The following is a 16,724-nucleotide window of genomic DNA, read 5'->3' as shown; positions in this document are numbered from 1 at the left end:
TAACAATTAGGAAGGTACATGTAAAAAAACCATCAGGCCACGTTTTCCAGATAAGATCGTGTGTCCACCCATCCATGGTGCAGAGCTTTGTACGCAGACCTGGCCGTGTTTGCACTCTCCGTTGGGTGGGTGACCCATAGCGTGACGTGCACTGTGCGTTGTGGAGCGCAGGCCGTGGTAGACCCTGCACGGTGGGTGCCAACGGCTGAAATGATAAGCAGGCCGGCCGTGAGCGTGAAATTTGGCCCCACGCACGCCAAGATAAGGCTGCAGGACGCGCACATTTCGGTGAGTATACACGTTAGCTGGTGCAGGATTTGGCTACTGGCCAGCAAAGGCCTACTCAGCAACAACCGCCATGAGGCCTAGCTTTTTGTCTGTGTGCTCAAAGCTACCAAACGTTTACAGCTCAATCCTTGGCAAGAATATTGCAGATTTTCATTGGACTGGACAGTTTGGAATGCAAGGATGGTTCAAATTTTAAGTAGATTTTTTTAGTTCTTTTATACCACTCACTACGAACTGTTCTTTTTTCTTTCAAATTATCCGTGTCGCCGTGTGCCATGAAGCGATCTCTCCTTCAAATAGGAGCCAGCCGTCGCTCAGTCTCTCTCGCCAAGTCTACTCCCCTCGCAGAGTCGCAGTGCACGCACACGGCAGCAGAACAGCCGAAGAAAGAGCAGAGCGAGTGAGGGGGTCGGATCGGAGCAAGCGGCCAAGCGCCATGGCGGCGTCCAACGACGGCGACGCCCCCGAGCGGTTCGACGTGATCGTGGTGGGCGCGGGCATCATGGGCAGCTGCGCGGCGTACGCGGCGTCCTCCCGCGGCGCGCGCGCGCTGCTCCTGGAGCGGTTCGACCTGCTCCACCACCGGGGCTCCTCGCACGGCGAGTCCCGCACCATCCGCGCCACCTACCCGCAGGCGCACTACCCGCCCATGGTGCGCCTGTCGCGGCGCCTCTGGGAGGAGGCCCAGGCCGACGCCGGGTACCGCGTGCTCACGCCCACGCCGCACCTCGACCTGGGCCCGCGGGACGACCCCGAGCTCCGCGCCGCCATCGGGAACGGCGGCGCCACCGTGGTCGCTGGCGGCGCGGAGCCGTCGCCCTGGCCGTGGGCGGGCGTGTTCAGGGTGCCGGATGGGTGGGCGGCGGCGAGCAGCGAGCTCGGCGGGGTGATGAAGGCGACCAAGGCGGTGGCCATGTTCCAGGCTCTCGCCGTCAAGATGGGCGCCGTCGTGAGGGACCGGATGGAGGTGGTCGACATCGCCAAGCGAGGTGAGCAAGCGATCCTCGTGCACTGTCTTCTTCCTCCTCCCCGCCGCCCCCGCCCCACCCCCCCCCCCCCCCCCCCCCGAGCTAATCCTCTTGGAAGCACTCGGCTCCCGCACGTGAGCCACTGCCCACTGGCAAGCATGCACGAGCCAGCTGACGTAGCTCTCTCGCGGACCGTATGAGCATGCGAGGCTCGTGTCCTGAACCTTGGAAACAAATCCCCGTCGTCACTTCACATGCCATCATCTCGCAATGGTTCCAAGATTGCAAATGTTCAGTAGTAGCCTAGTAAAAACAAACACAATGACTTCGGGTTGGTGTTTGTACAAGGGGTATTTTCTAGGGAAACTTGGAGCATGAAATTTGAACTAAATCCTAAACACTTTTGATCAACTTGAGCAACATTAGAATACTAAGCGGCAGCCAGCAGTTTAGTATCATTACTTGCAAGTGCGCCATTTTAATGGTTAGTTTCTTGTACTCTGACGGCACAGCTAATCTTTTGATCTCATATGCCACTTGTCACATCAAACACGTATTAAAGCATGTAAAATGATTCTAGCATCAGCCTATCTTATTGTTGCTCTAATAATATAATTTTCCCAACTCAAACTGTACTACTTCATTTGAATAATCTTAAAAAAAATTGTGTGCCATTGATTGTGGAATCAACAAGAGGTAAAGTACTCTCCAATGTCGTCTGAGACCCACGGAGTATTTTAAACTAGGCTAAAAAAAAACTTTCCATTTTTAAAAGATACGGAGGATTGCAAGTTCCACCTACTCCCAAGTCCCAGTCCCCAGTACTCGCAATACAGTTTTTAGGTGTGTGCGGTTCAGAGTGAAACTTTTTTGTGAACTACAAGGACTAATTTCAACCTTGAATTTTGTTTGTGACCTTCCTCAGGAGAAGGATCAATCTTGGTCAGGACAGCGAGTGGCGAGGAATTCCATGGCGCCAAGTGCATTGTAACGGTCGGCGCCTGGACCAGCAAGCTGGTCAAGTCGGTCGTCGGCATGGACCTGCCTGTGCAGCCGGTGCACACGCTCATCTGCTACTGGAAGGTGAAGCCCGGCCACGAGAGCGAGCTCACCACGGAGGCCGGCTTCCCGACGTTCGCCAGTTACGGCGACCCCTACATCTACAGCACGCCGTCAATGGAGTTCCCTGGCCTCATCAAGATCGCCAAGCACGGCGGCCCGCCGTGCGACCCGGACAGCAGGGACTGGTCCACGGGCGCCGCCGACCTGGCGGAGCCCGTAGCCCGGTGGATCGACGCCGTCATGCCGGGCCACGTCGACACCGCCGGCGGGCCGGTCATCCGGCAGTCGTGCATGTACTCCATGACGCCCGACGAGGACTACGTGATTGACTTCCTGGGCGGGGAGTTTGGGAAGGACGTCGTCGTCGGCGCGGGGTTCTCCGGCCATGGGTTCAAGATGGGGCCGGCTGTTGGGAGGATCCTGGCCGAGATGGCCATGGACGGGGAGTCAAGATCGGCGGTGGAGGCCGGCGTGGAGCTCGAACCCCTCAGGATCGGCAGGTTCGTGGACAATCCCAAGGGAAACCTCAGTAATCCTGGAGATCAGGGCCAATAATGAACACCTTCGCTCTACTTGGGATCATATATTCAACCATTCGTGATCAAGCCAAAGTGTGCGCATGGCAATTGCTTTGTTTGGAATAATTTATTGAATACAGTATTGCATTGTGAAACTTTCCTTCGTTCTGTTGGAGTGTCAGGAAACTGAAGTGCATCTCCTTTGTATCTGTACCAAAATTAAAAGCTACCAGCTCAACTGCATTCAGTTGTAGATGAACGTTTCAGTATTGACTGGTCTGTTGACTCTGTTGAGAACTTGGGATTCACGTCTTGTGTATAGTTCTGAATACTGATTATACGATGACAATCAAGTTTCCTGTGCAGATTTTTTTTTTTCTAAGGAACCCTTGTGAGAATTTTTTTTCACACTTTTACTTTGGCACATAACTTAGCATGCATTGCACTTGTGGTAGCCAAAGTACCTCTAGTCATGTTCATGGTATCCAGCACGAAAGATACCGCCTGCTCTCAACCATTTGCCAGATGCTGATGGTCCATTATTATTGCAAGGTCAGTAGGTCACTGCAGGAATGTGCTCGAGGTCAGGTACCACCAAAAACGCGCCTTTCTACTGATTAATGATGATTTGGTGAATAGATGACCATACACTCCTATATAGTATACAGTCTTCGTTTTCAGCTGGTGCAATGTTTGTCTGATCTTCAATCATAAGCAAGTCTTAGAGCTAGCGCTAATTGAGCACGCATTGCTTGTCTGAATGTCCGATTAGGTGGCACCTCTATTGCAGAGATAACGGAAGGTTGGGAAGTCTTTTGATGTTACCAAGTCATATTCTGATCTTATCATATATATCATCCACGTCACTGTCATAGCTCTCGTAGCTGATTGTCCGTCCATGCTGAAGCCTGTCCTTTCGTCTTCAGTAGTTTTGTTTGTTTGTCATTTTTTCCTTCAGTAGTTCGTTTGTTTGTTGTCGCCCCTGAACTGTAGCTCGTCAGTCATTTGCCGTATACTCTCATGTACCAACTAGTCAGCCAATCCTGTCAGTCTTGAGAGATACCGTTGCGGTCACCTGTAACATTCTTAATTGAGGACGACATTTCTGAAAACAAATACCCTCTATGAAATTGTTTCAAAAAAAAACCTTTATCAGAATATCTGATGAGCCATAGCCAGAAGCCAACACAAAGCTTACATGTAGGAGGATTGCTGGATCTTCCTCCTCCTCTAACCACAGTCCACACCTTCTTCCACTTTTTTCTTCGTTTTTCCTCTCTTATCTCCTCTAGCTTTACCTTCAACTGAGTGCACCTCCTACGGCACACCCTATGTATAAACCGTTGAAATCGAAATAAAAATATCTTATGAGCCATAGTGCCTGCCTTCTCTGTATAGAATAAGGATGCAAGTAGGTACCCAATAGTATTTTTAGGTCAGCTAATTAATTACGATGGCATGCCACTAGTTCATCCTCCCAAATGATTTAAGCAGAATACCATTCTAGTTTATTTTATTAATATTTTGGATCAATCTAATAATCTAAAATATATACAACTTGCATCCCTACGCCTAGCGTAGAGTGACTTGTCCGGTCACTACTATATTTGTGGGATCACTAATCAAAGGTCTCAAGTCATGCCGAGAGATTGCTGTACCATGGACTCCTTTTCATTCCCTAGGCCATCTAAGCAACTTGCAGTACAATTAAACTTCTCTTGAAACCTACTAGCTAACTTGACCGAGAGGAGTCTGTGTGTTGCACTGTAGGCTTAGCCGAGAAATTGAGTTGTTGGCCAGTAACACTATTAAATATAGAACTTTTTTTCAAAAAAATAGAAAATACAAGAAGCAAAACTTTAAAAAAGAAGTTGGGGATGACTTGGTAGCGGATAAATAAGGACCGAAGAAGGCTAGCCGATGGAACGAGCATATAAAATTGCGATGCTTATACATGGTGTTTCAGTGAGAAACTTGAATTTTTCACCATGTCATATGAGCCAGGTACTTATAATATGACAATGTTCTCCCGTTAAGCACCTGTACATGTACTTGGAGCATATATGGAAGTTGTTTATCAATAACAATCAATAAAGTCGAAATCAAATAATAGAAATGCTATTTATGTGTTGAAATAAAGTTTTTTTTGAAAATACTGAAATAAGGTTTCAGCAGTGAAATAAAATGCTCCAAAAAAATCAGCACCGGCATATTTTTCTGATGAAAATCTATCAGTCTAACTGTCTAAGAGAAAACCATCGATAAAGTTATAAAATACTTCAGGTAGAGAAATTAAATGTTCCAGAAAATAAGTACAATTTATCCCACTTTTTTTCGACATGGAAGAATAAATTTGAACTATTGGTTTCGGTGCAATAGTTGGAAAAATGATAGTTTTTATAGGTGACAATCTGTTAACAGAAATAGTCCCAATGAATAAATGGTAACAGCTGGCTGGGATTTTACTAGAAAAATAATGAGGACATTGTGGTGGACAGAGGATGTCCAGCCTGGATATACACTGAGTGCCATAAAATCGAAATTAAAATTGATAATTATTCCTATTTTGAAAGAAAGAAAGAATATTTTATGAACACATAGGGAAATGCTCCCCTCTCATATGTTAAATGGACGGATTACAACTGATAGGACTTTACCAGAACAAAAGGAATGGATTGATCCAAGTTTCAAATCGTGTTTGACCCATAGATTAGAAAGCTAATACGTCCTACACAAATTGCGTTGCACACGAGCTGGCGCAGCTAGCCAAAAGGACCAGGCACTCTGCTGTGTGGAGGATTAGGGTTCCTAGCTGTGTCGAGCAAGCAAATCATTGCTCATGAATGTAACTCTCTTTCTGAGTAATGACTGCTTTCTTCTCAAAGAAAAAAAAAGCTAGTACGTCCAACAGGTAATCTGCCTGCCAAATAGTGATTTCGACTGATGGGTTGGCATTGGCACCAAAGTAAAATTCAGATCATGGTGGTCATTTCCTAAATCCCAGCTAAAATCCACTGTTTGCTTAATTTCGAATTTTGATTGCTGTTTCGGAAGAAAAAGGGTTTATTGATTGCTATAAAAAAATCGGAATATATAGAAAGGAGAGATTTTACCGCTTACAGCCAAACTGACAGCTTCGCTGCTGTACATATACGGCGGTTCTCCTTCCTGGACGGAATGCAGCTCCGATCCAGATGGTTTACAGGTCGGACGATACTTGGCACGATAATCTCCAACGGGCAACGGCACATTCTGTCTTAATGATCCGATATACAATAATCACTCGCTAAATCTGACAGCATACGAACCGTGATCCTCGCGTTTCGACGGCGGAAGGAGAGAGCGGAGCGATCAGTCAGCGATGGCGGCGTCCCACGGCGAGCGCCGCCCCAGCCGGTTCGACGTGATCGTGGTGGGCGCGGGCATCATGGGCAGCTGCGCGGCGCGCGCGTGCTGCTCCTGGAGCGGTTCGGCCGGCTCCACGCCCGGGGCTCGTCGCACGGCGAGTCCCGGGGCACCCGCGCCACCTACGCGCAGGCGCGCTACCTGCCCGTGGTGAGCCTGGCGCGGCGCCTCTGGGACTAGGCGCAGGCCGAGGCGGCGGTCCGCCTGCTCACGTCGACATGGGCCCGCGGGGCGAGCCCGCGCTCCTCGCCGCCGTCCGGAACGGCGGCGGCGCCGAGGCCGCCGAGGGATCGGCGTGGCCCGGGGCGGGGGTGTTCCGGGTGCCCGGCGGGTGGATGGCGGCCGTGAGCGAGCTCGGCGGGGTGATACAGGCGACCAAGGCGGTGGGAATGTTCCAGGAGCTCGCCGAGAGGAAGGGCGCCGTCGTGAAGGACGGGACGGAGGTGGTCGACGTCACCAAGCGAGGTGAGCGCGGCGGTAGTGTCCTTCCCCGAAGTAGTTCTCTTGGAACACGCGGCTCCTGCATCCCACTGGTGAGCATGCAGGAACGCGTCAACTTTGGCCCTTGGGTACAAACAAATTCCCGTCACTTCAAATCCATCCATCTTTGCTAAAATGGAGCAGAATTCAGATCAGCAGAAACACGGTTCCAAGATTGCAGATGTTGGCTAGTATATCGATTTCTTAGGAAAGCCCGGAATTTTCAACATAAATCCTACAAACTTTTGCTCAACTCGATGCTACTGTACTAATACTTAGGCTGCAGCTTACGCAATCCAGCATCGTCCTGCGTGTGAGCCACTGGCGAGCATGCAAGAACGCCTCAACCTGGGGTACAAAGAGAATTCCGTCAGTTCAAATGTAACATCTTGCTAAAGAGGAGCAGAATTGAGAATTCAGATAACTTTTCTCTCTTATTCGTAAATTACTAGTATGAAATCTGATGCCTATTTGTATCCTTGAATTATTTTTCTTATAACGTATTGTTGATTAGGAGAAGGGTCGATATTGGTGAAGACAGCGAGCGGCGAGGAATTCCCTGGAGCAAAGTGCATCGTAACGGTTGGTGCCTGGACGCGCAAGCTGGTCAAGTCGGTCGCCGGCATGGACCTGCCGGTGCAGCCGCTGCACACCCTCCTCTGCTACTGGAAGGCGAGGCCCGGCCGTGAGCACGAGCTCACCCCGGAGGCCGGCTTCCCGACGTCCGCGAGCTACGCGACCCCCACATCTACAGCACCCCGTCGGCGGAGTACCCGGACCTGATCAAGATCGCCATGCACGGCGGGTCGCCGTGCGACCTGAACAGCCGGCGCGACGAGACCACGGGCGACGTGGACCTGGTGGAGCCCGTGGCGCGGTGGATCGACGCCTTCATGCCGGACCACGTCGACACCGCGGAGAGGCCGGTGCAGCCGCAGCCGTGCATGTACTCCATGACCCCCGACGAGGACTTCGTGATCGACTTCCTGGGCGGCGAGTTCGGGAAGGACGTCGTCGTCGGCGCGGGGTTCTCGGCCGGCCATGGGTTCAAGATGGGCCCTACCGTCGGGAGGATCCTGGCTGAGATGGCCATGGACGGGGAGGCGCGAACCGCGGCGGATGCCGGCGTGGAGCTCGAGCACTTCAGGATCAGCAGGTTTGTGGGCAATCCGAAGTGAAACCTCAAGGAATTTTGAGATCGATGCAGATAAGCACCGTGCTCCGTTAGAGATCCTATCTCCAAATAACCTTCAGAAACATCTCTCCCTTGTCCCTTCCATGATCATGTGTCAAGATGTGTTCGTGGTAATTGGTTTGTTTAGAGTAATCTATTGGAGTCATTGCAAGACTTTCCATCTTCGTTTTGTGTTCTTTTTTATCCTTGAAACATTAAAAGTGCATCGACGTACTATTCGATTGTATTCAGTTCTACTGGACTAGTGTTAGATGATCATTTCAGTATCCGTCAACCGAACTGGTGAAAATCTGAGATGCACCGTTTCCTCATCATTTGCTGACAAAAACAGCCCTACATGCAGATTTCTTTTCTCCTTCCATTTCGCTTCAGCTCACATGGCAGCACGCAGCGTGGTGAAAACTTCGGATACACCGTTTCGTTGTAGCTTTTGGTAGCTGCTCTGCACCTCTAGTCATGCTCATGCATGGTATCCAGCATGAGAGAGACGGTGCCTCTCACTGTCAGCTCAGCCACTTGCCGGAATTCACACCGCGCCAAAAGCCGGTATGCAAGTGTCCATTCCTCTAGGCACGCCGTGCTCTCTGCACCCGTCCTTATTAGTCCACATTCCACAAGCCTAGAACAGTAGGTGCGACAAGACGTCTTCTTGACTCGAGCAAGGGTCAGCTGATCAAATCACTGATCCTTGTTTTCTACTAGTCTGATGGAGTATGCCTTGTTGATCTCAGCCAACCGTATGCAGGTGCAGAAGCTAGCTATCCGGTGCTAAGTCATTAAGCTTCACTTGTCCTGTTAGGCGGCATCGCCATCGCGGAGGCGGCAGAACGATTGGAAGTCTCCTGAGAGCAGGGTCCTATCCTGAATCTTATCATCTGACGCTTGCATATGCGCTGTCAGAGCTGATCTTCCATCCATGGCTCCAGGCTTCATCTCCACAAAATACCCGCCGATGATGTGGAGTAACCTGTGGAGTCACTTTTCAGAGCGGAAATTCAGGCTCCACGACCACGTGCTCAGAGTGGCTCCATACTCTTGCAGACAATGAAGTTTTTTGGATTGAATTTTGGTGGTGACCTGAGGTTGGTCTTAGGTGGGCCCAAGGACTACCGTGAATACTTTTGGTAGAATTTTTTTTAAAAAAGGGCTAAAAAAAAACTAAAATTCGAAAAAGGGGTGGCCGTTGGGAAAATTTAGAGAAATGGGTGCCTCCCGCCCGCTGAACGGGCGGGACGCGTGGGGCCCGGGACATCCCGCCCACCCAGCGGGCGGGATGTCCCCCGAGGACCTCTTCGCAAATAAATTATTTGCGAAGAGGTCCCTGGGAGGGCATCCCGCCCAACCAACGGGCGGGATGCTGTGCTGATGGGCATCCCGCCCTTTGGTCGGGCGGGAGGTCCCCCCAGCGGCTATTTAAGCCCCAACCTGCCCCAAAAAATGCCATTTTATCCAGCAAAAATCAGAAAAAAGAGAAAGAGAGGAGAGGAAGAGAGAAGAGGAAGCGGCGAAGCCCTGTCCACACGTCGATTTTGAGGTATATTCTCGTTCTAGCCATATAAGTACTTGAAAATAACTATAATTTAGGAAATATTTGTTAGAGTAGTTATGTTTTGAATAGTTTTAGTATTTTCATTTGTTTTTAGTATAATTTATAATCTGAATAGTTTAGAATCTGTAAAATATAATCTGAGAGTCGCTGAAATTTAGGATCGTCGTTCGTTGTGTATTAATATGTAGTATAACTAGTTTATTAATAATTGACAGATATGTCTTCCGAGAAGGGTATTTTCAGTATATATTACGGAGAAGGAAATGTGATTTATGGGCCGAATGGGGTAGATTTAAGTGAATTCAACTGTGCGGTCAGAGGAATTACCAGACCGCACGAGAGGACATTTGAATCCCTATGCAACTGGTTAATGAGGGGACTAAGGATTAATCAGGAGACACACACTGTGAGTGTTCAATGCGTCATAAATCGTACCACTCACGCTTTGATCTGGGAGCTTATGCCACTTACAAGCAACGAGGACTGGTTAACTTATCTGCAAAATGCAAGTCATTGGCAGTGGCCACTGGTACTCCTTGTCAGTGTGCACCAAAACCCTCCTTTGATAAACATTGAAGCTGGTCCGGGGGATGAAAATATTGATGAAGAAGTCGAGGAGGCAAACATTGAGGCAGGTGGCACCGCAGCACCTCAATGCGTGGCTGATGAGGGGGAGAACATACCCTTTATTGTTGAACAGCTGCAAGACGAAGAACGTGAATTGGATGAAGCAATGAATGCCGATTCGTCTGATGATGACGATGATGTGCCTCAAGATTGGGTAAGCAGCGACTTCAGTCATCTTGTCGTAGATGACGGCTGTAGCTGGCCTTCGGATTGCAGGGAGAATGAAATTATCCAGGGTGCAAGGTACCACTCAATTGAAGAGGTGAAGGAAGCTGTTAAGTGCTGGTCTCTCTCTCTTATGCGAGAGTTTAAGACAGTCGAGTGCAAATCTCGTAAGTACGATGTGGTATGTGTGAAGGATGGCTGTCCATAGCGGGTGCATGCCTACAAGGGTAAATGGAAAGATTATTGGGAATGCTCCATTGTCACTCAGCACACTTGTCATTTGCCTGGGGTGCAGAAGAGCCATCGCAACCTCACGTCGCAATACATCGCAAATGAGATGTACGGGACGATAGTACAGAACTTGTCATATGAACCAAAGTCTATTATCAGGTACATTCAGGAAAAGTACAAGTATACCATCTCATACAGTAAGGCGTGGAGTGCAAAACAAAAGGTGTTGGAGATGAGGTTTGGTACGTTCGAGGCTGCATATGATAATGTTCCTCGAATGCTGGCCGTCCTATGTCAGAGAAATCCTGAAAGCTACTATGACCTGAAAACTCTAGACAGAGGAGAAGGTCCACCCCACATATTGCAGCGGGTCTTTTTCAGCTTGGGTCCATGCATTAACGCATTCCATCACTGCCGGCCTATCCTGTGCATTGACGGGACCTTTCTCACAGGAAAGTATAGATTGCAAATGCTGACAGCTATTGGAGTGGATGGAAACAATCAATTGCTGCCTGTTGCTTTTGCTTTTGTTGAGAGTGAGAACACAGACAGTTGGTACTGGTTTCTGGAACGGGTTAAGCTTGCAGTCGTTCGGGATAGGGAAGATGTCTGCCTGATTCATGATCGTCACGCCGGCATACTGAGGGCAATTCTAGATTTGCAGCAGGGGTGTGTGGAGACCGGAGAGCCGCCCAAGTGGCGTGATATTCGCAGTAGGTGGTGCATGAGGCATATCGGTGCAAACTTTTTCAGGCAATTCAAGAACAAGCAGCTTATGGATATGTTCAAGAGGCTATGCAAGGAAACGAATCAGCAAAAATTTAACAAGCAGTGGCAGAAACTTGATGAACTGACCGGGAAGAAAAGAGCCGAGGACGCATCAAAAAATATAACTGCACAGGATGAAGCAGAGGCTTTGTGCTCTTTGCCAACAGATACTGCACGTACTCGCAGAAGGTCTGGCTCAGCGGTGAAAAAATTTTCTGAATGGATTGAGAATGAACCTAAGGAGAAGTGGGCGTTACTTTATGATACCGATGGTGCAAGATACGGTATAATGACCACCAACTTCGCCGAAGTTTACAATTGGGTGCTGCGAGGTGTTCGTGGGCTTCCACTGGTTGCAATTGTTGAATTCATTGTCCGCGGGTGTACCGATTACTTTCGGGAGCGGTTCAATAAAAATCAGGTATTCATGCGAGATCCAGACAGAAATTTTGGATTCAAGGTAACAGAATATATGACTAAGAAGGCAGAAAGCGCCCGGCTACACCATGTACGGCAATGTGGAACACAGGAGCTCAAGTTTGAGGTATCTCCTAAAGATAGGGCGCGACATGGCATGAGATGTCAAACTCCTGTAAAGGAGTGCATTCTCAAGTTCGATGGAACTTGTTGTTGCTCATGCATGAGGCCCAAGTTGCTGCACTTACCTTGTTCTCATGTAATGGCTGTTTGTGCAGATATTGGACATCCTGTCGATATATATGTTTCACATTACTTCAGAAAGGAGACAATTGCTAGCACCTGGCAGTATGAGATCTATGGGTTCCGTTTGGTTGGATCGTTCACTGAGACAGCGAATCCTGTTATCTATATTCCAGACCCAAGATCATCACGGGTTAAGAGAGGACGCCGTCAGTCACGGCGTATTCGTAATGATATGGATGAGTCAGAGCTCCGTCCGAGGATACAACGCTGCAGTGCATGTAATCAGATTGGACACACGTATAAACGTTGTCCAACCAATGATGCTGGCCCCAGTTGTGCTGAAGCTGGCCCTACAGGTGATGCTACAGATGGAAGACCTCCGGTTGCATCAAGAAGTGGGAGACGTCGCCGATCGAGTGCTAGTACGTCATCAGGCATCATTTAGTTGTAATTTTATTTAAACGTTATTCGCTCATATGTAATATTTGCTGCGTTGAGATTCTATCAGACCTAGATACGTATTTGTAATATTTGCCGCATTGACTGAAGACACAATATTTGGATTCATGTATTTGTAATATTTGTAATGTTCATTATCATATTATTTTATTTTAAATGGCTTCATGTATTGTACTATCGTAATATTTAGATTGTACGTTGCAAACGTTATCGTTTAACTATCTTCGTACGAGTTTTAGATACCGTAATCTTCTTTGGAAAATTGAATTAAAATTTTATGTGCATACATAAGAGTATGGCGAATGAATCTTATATTTGAAAAAATTCTGAATTTCAAATAGTTTCTGAAACAAATAATCTAAGAAAAAATATAACAAAAATGGACCAGGAGCATAAGATTATAGTTTTTAGAACTTTATAGGTTTTAGAACTTTGACTATATATTAGATATTAAATAATATCACATTAGAGAATAACAATAGATTTTAATTAGAAAAGGGTTATAATTAGGTTTAGTTAACATTTCAAATTTGAAAAATTCAAGACAAAAGAAGTTAAATTTACATCAAATTTGAGTTTGAAACTTTGCATAAAGGTACCTAGAGTTTATAGAATAGTCATACCAAACTTCATAAACAACAAAGCATGAAATCCTAAAGTTATGGATAAACTTTCCTTAATCTTAGTTTTTAAATAGGAGTAAAAGTATTTTGTTTCAAACTAAACTCCATTAACAAAAGTTATAGAGTTTGAAATCTACTTTCTAACAAAACTAGTTTTGCTATTTTTGGATTTTTCTGTGAATTGTTACGAATTTTGGAAGCCAGAAAACACATACACATGAAATAACAGTGTACCAGGAGGCATCCCGCCCAGTGGCCGGGCGGGAGGCATCCCGCCCAGTGGCCGGGCGGGAGGCCTCCTTCAGGGACCACTTCGCGAATGAAAAAAGTTTTCTTATTCGCGAAGAGGTCCCTGGAAATTTTTTTTGAGCATCCCGCCCTATGGTTGGGCGGGATGCTCCTTTCCGCCCTCCCAGCGGGCGGGAGGCACCCATTTCCCTAAATTTCTTCAACTGGCACCCCTTTTTCGAATTTTATTTTTTTTTTATCCCCTTTTTGAAAAAAACTCACTTTTGGTAGGTGTGTTGAGCTGGGCCGATCTCAGGTCGACCCAAAGTATGAGCGGCCCCTTTCTCGTGGAGCTGGGCCGGACAGTTGCGTGCCCCTGCCCAGCCGAGCGCCGGCCGAGCTTTTTTTAAAAACGGGCTAAAAAGAAATTTAAATTCGAAAAAAGGGTGCTGATTTGAAAAATTTTCAAAAATGGGTACCTCCCGCCCGATCAACGGGCGGGAGGCGTGGGGCCGGACACCTCCCGCCCATCCAACGGGCGGGAGGTTCCAAAATTTTTTCCAGACCCCTCCCGAGAACCTTTTCGTGAATAAAATTTTTTTCTTATTCACTAAAAGATCCCTACTGCGGTCGGACGGCGTCCCGCCCGCTGGGTGGGCGGGAGGTCGGATGGCATCACGCCCATCGCACGGGCGGGAGGTACCGGCCCGCACTTTGCTTCCTGGGCGGGGCGTCTCGACGCTCATCGCTGCCCTCCTGCCCGGTCACTTCTACTGCTGGGTTGTACGAGAACCGAACACCTCGCTGCTCCTACTCCTGACTAGCAGGCTAGCACCACTAGACTCCGAAACTTTCGCTGATTGAGATGTCACGTAGTCACCCCTACCCCAGAGCAGTGGTTATGCAAGGCTTGCTAGCAAGTCCTGCTAGGCATGCATAGGCTATCAGTGTAGGCATCATGTAGACCCAATGACGTACGGGTGCTAGTGCCACTCTTCAACTGGCTTCGTTGATCCAATCGCCCCAGAGCCACCACACGCATCAGCTGAAGCCGTGGAAAGAGAAGATGCTGCCCTTCCTTGCCCGGTTTGACCACGTCGTATGCGCTGTTTTCCTCCGATTCGTGATCGATCCTATTTCCCCGATACGTCGGTGATCGAGCGTTCACTGTGGGCGAGAAAACGACCGCGCCATGTAACCCAGCAGAAGTGACCGGCCAGCAGAGCAGCGATGAGCGTCGAGACGCCCTGCCTGGAAAGCAAAGTGTGACGGCACCTCCCGCCCATCCAACGGGCGGGATGCCGTCCGACCGCGGGAGGGATCCTTTTGCGAATAAGAAAAATCTCGGAAGGGGCTGGAAAAAAATTTAGGACCTCCCGCCCGTTGGATGGGCGGGAGGTGTCCGGCCCCACGCCTCCTGCCTGTTGATCGGGCGGGAGGTACCCATTTTTAGAAATTTTCCAAATCGGCACCCCTTTTTCGAATTTAATTTTTTCTTTAACCCCTTTTTAAAAAAAATTCGCGCCGGCCTAGCTCGAAATTACATTGCAGACTGTACAGTACTGGGACAGCCAAAACTCTCCTGTTCAGAAGTAATTTTCTCCGCGTGTTTACCTGATCGCTCTACAATAGTAACTCAATAATTTACGAGTCCATTTCAATCTTTACAACAATTTTTCCTTATGCCCACTAGCATCTAATCCACTAGCTGAACAGTCAATTTTACAACTGCAAATACGCAAGGTGTACTAGCCAATGCCAGAAAAGAATTCTTCAGTCTCTTCTCAGTTCTCTACCTTGATCCACGCCTGCTGTCCGTAAGTTCATCTGCGCTCAGATCCTCCATTTCTTCATCCAGCTTTTCGAGAAGCTTCAGCTTCACCTTTCTGGTTGCCTGACATGTACCGTGCACGAACAAGTTCAACCGAGCGCCGTCAGAAAAGGAGGACGAGCAGTAGCACTAGCAGGAGCCATGGCCGGATGTATATTGGGCTCGCCGACGAGGCCGTCATAGCCGGTTGACGGGCGCCTCCGCCGCCATAGCTGTAAACCGGCGGTTCGAAACCACCGTTGTTGTAAACCGGCGGCGCGTTGCCACCGTTGTAAACTGGCGGCGCGTTGCCACCGCTGTAAACCGGCGGCGTGTTGCCACCGTCGGTGCTCTCGCCGTCCATCTGTGCTCCGAGAAACACTGCATCCGACCTCTTTATTCTGCCGGGATAAGTCAGAACAACAAAGCTAATTACATGCGCTGGCAATAGTAGATCAATGGCAGGTAGCAGGTTTGGTGCCTAATTACCCGGAGGTCGGGAGGCAGAAGGCGATGGTGTAGTCGGAGGCCTTGCAGGTGAAGGTGCTGGTGCTGTCGTCGTAGGCGTAGCTGTACGCGCGCGGGCACGCCGACTTGAAGATGGAGGAGTACACCGTCGGGTGGCACGCGTCCGGCGTCGCGTACGAGCCGCTGCAGCAGTACCTGTCCTGCGCGAACGCCTCGCACGCGCTCCGGCACGCGATGGCGCCGCCGCCGCAGTCCACCTGCAGCTCCTTCGGGCACGCTGGTGGCCGATCCATCGGCGGCGGCGTGCACAGAAGCCATGGAGATAGTCAGAGGCCGGTCGCCGGCGGCAATGCGCGAGCCTAACAAGCTAGTTTCCGCCGGCGCGGCCTGAGCGGTGGCACTTACAGCGGTTGAGGTCGGCCATGCAGCCGGTGGCGTTGCACGCGCCGCCTTGCCGCGACTGCGGGATCGCGACGACGGGCAGGTTGTAGCCGTCGACGAGGCTCACGTCGTAGAAGTCCTGGCCGCCGCTCCCGTCCAGCGTGACCTCGAACAGCGTGGCCGGCGGCGTCGCGCCGGCGCCGCGGCACTCCATCCGCCCGCCGCAGTCGCCCGTCTGGCACACGCCCGCGCCGTCCGCGTCGAACACGCACCCCGTCCGCGCCCATATCCGCCCCGACCACCCCGCCGGCGCCGCGAGTTGGACCGTCTGCCCGGGGTCAAGCTTGAACCCCGTCATGGACAGCTGCGACGTGCCGGCGCCGGCGAGCGTTCCCGGCCAGATCGGGTGGGGGCAGTAGTTCGAGATTGTGAACGTCATGGCCATCGAAACATGGTACCATCGCGCGAACACCAGCAGAAGCAGCCATAGCTTGCAACTTCTTGGTTCTCCCATGCTACTGATTTGGCTATGGCAAATCTGGCAACTGATGTGGATCGGAGGGAGAAAGGGCAAGACATTGGAGGCATCCTTGAGAGATTTAAAGCTCCAGAGGATGTGCTGCGAAGAAAGCTTTTCTTGGTGAGCTTGGTTTAGCATGTCGCATGGATGGGGTGGCCTGGGAAAGAAGAAATACCTTTTGCGATGATGCAAGCTGATGATGTTAACATGAGTTACTAGGCCCATACGGGTAATGCTTGTGACTGTGTATATGCTTTAATTCCTGGCCAGATATACTTTGTTTTGCCGGTCTGAACATATCTATCTATGGTGTCTA

General features: G+C 49.6%; 2 protein-coding genes, 1 long non-coding RNA gene and 1 pseudogene across 3 annotated transcripts; 2 read left to right on the top strand and 2 right to left on the bottom strand.

Moving 5' to 3' along the window:
* Positions 1 to 335: 335 nt before the first annotated feature.
* Positions 336 to 3,130, top strand: LOC112879619 (probable sarcosine oxidase). The gene is made up of 2 exons (XM_025943958.1): positions 336 to 1,277; positions 2,182 to 3,130. Exons 1-2 carry the CDS (start codon positions 725 to 727, stop codon positions 2,871 to 2,873), a joined length of 1,245 nt encoding a protein of 414 aa, XP_025799743.1. The 5' UTR covers positions 336 to 724; the 3' UTR covers positions 2,874 to 3,130.
* Positions 3,131 to 3,457: 327 nt separating this feature from the next.
* Positions 3,458 to 6,086, bottom strand: LOC112879796. The gene is made up of 3 exons (XR_003226176.1): positions 5,950 to 6,086; positions 4,035 to 4,165; positions 3,458 to 3,911 (listed from the first exon to the last, which is right to left on the bottom strand). It is a non-coding gene; the product is annotated as an uncharacterized LOC112879796 (long non-coding RNA).
* Positions 6,087 to 6,197: 111 nt separating this feature from the next.
* LOC112879795 lies at positions 6,198 to 8,227 on the top strand (annotated as a pseudogene).
* Positions 8,228 to 14,818: 6,591 nt separating this feature from the next.
* On the bottom strand, positions 14,819 to 16,724 carry LOC112882424 (pathogenesis-related protein 5-like). Its single transcript, XM_025947490.1, has 3 exons — positions 15,913 to 16,724; positions 15,529 to 15,784; positions 14,819 to 15,440 (listed from the first exon to the last, which is right to left on the bottom strand). Exons 1-3 carry the CDS (start codon positions 16,631 to 16,633, stop codon positions 15,164 to 15,166), a joined length of 1,254 nt encoding a protein of 417 aa, XP_025803275.1. The 5' UTR covers positions 16,634 to 16,724; the 3' UTR covers positions 14,819 to 15,163.

Source organism: Panicum hallii, chromosome 2 (genome assembly GCF_002211085.1).
Source record: "Panicum hallii strain FIL2 chromosome 2, PHallii_v3.1, whole genome shotgun sequence".
NCBI classification, from domain to species: domain Eukaryota; kingdom Viridiplantae; phylum Streptophyta; class Magnoliopsida; order Poales; family Poaceae; genus Panicum; species Panicum hallii.
The sequence above is the reverse complement of the archived record's forward strand: the minus strand, read 5'-3'. Positions and strand labels throughout refer to the sequence as shown.

Bases quoted from the DNA above. Each gene is read 5' to 3' on its own strand.
- LOC112879619 (XM_025943958.1), top strand. From the start codon at position 725: ATGGCGGCGTCCAACGACGGCGACGCCCCCGAGCGGTTCGACGTGATC. The intron at 1,278-2,181 runs GTGAGCAAGCGA...GACCTTCCTCAG, and splicing joins GGTCGACATCGCCAAGCGAG to GAGAAGGATCAATCTTGGTC.
- LOC112882424 (XM_025947490.1), bottom strand. From the start codon at position 16,633: ATGGGCCTAGTAACTCATGTTAACATCATCAGCTTGCATCATCGCAAA. The intron at 15,785-15,912 runs GTAAGTGCCACC...ATCGGCCACCAG, and splicing joins CATGGCCGACCTCAACCGCT to CGTGCCCGAAGGAGCTGCAG. The intron at 15,441-15,528 runs GTAATTAGGCAC...TTATCCCGGCAG, and splicing joins TTCTGCCTCCCGACCTCCGG to AATAAAGAGGTCGGATGCAG.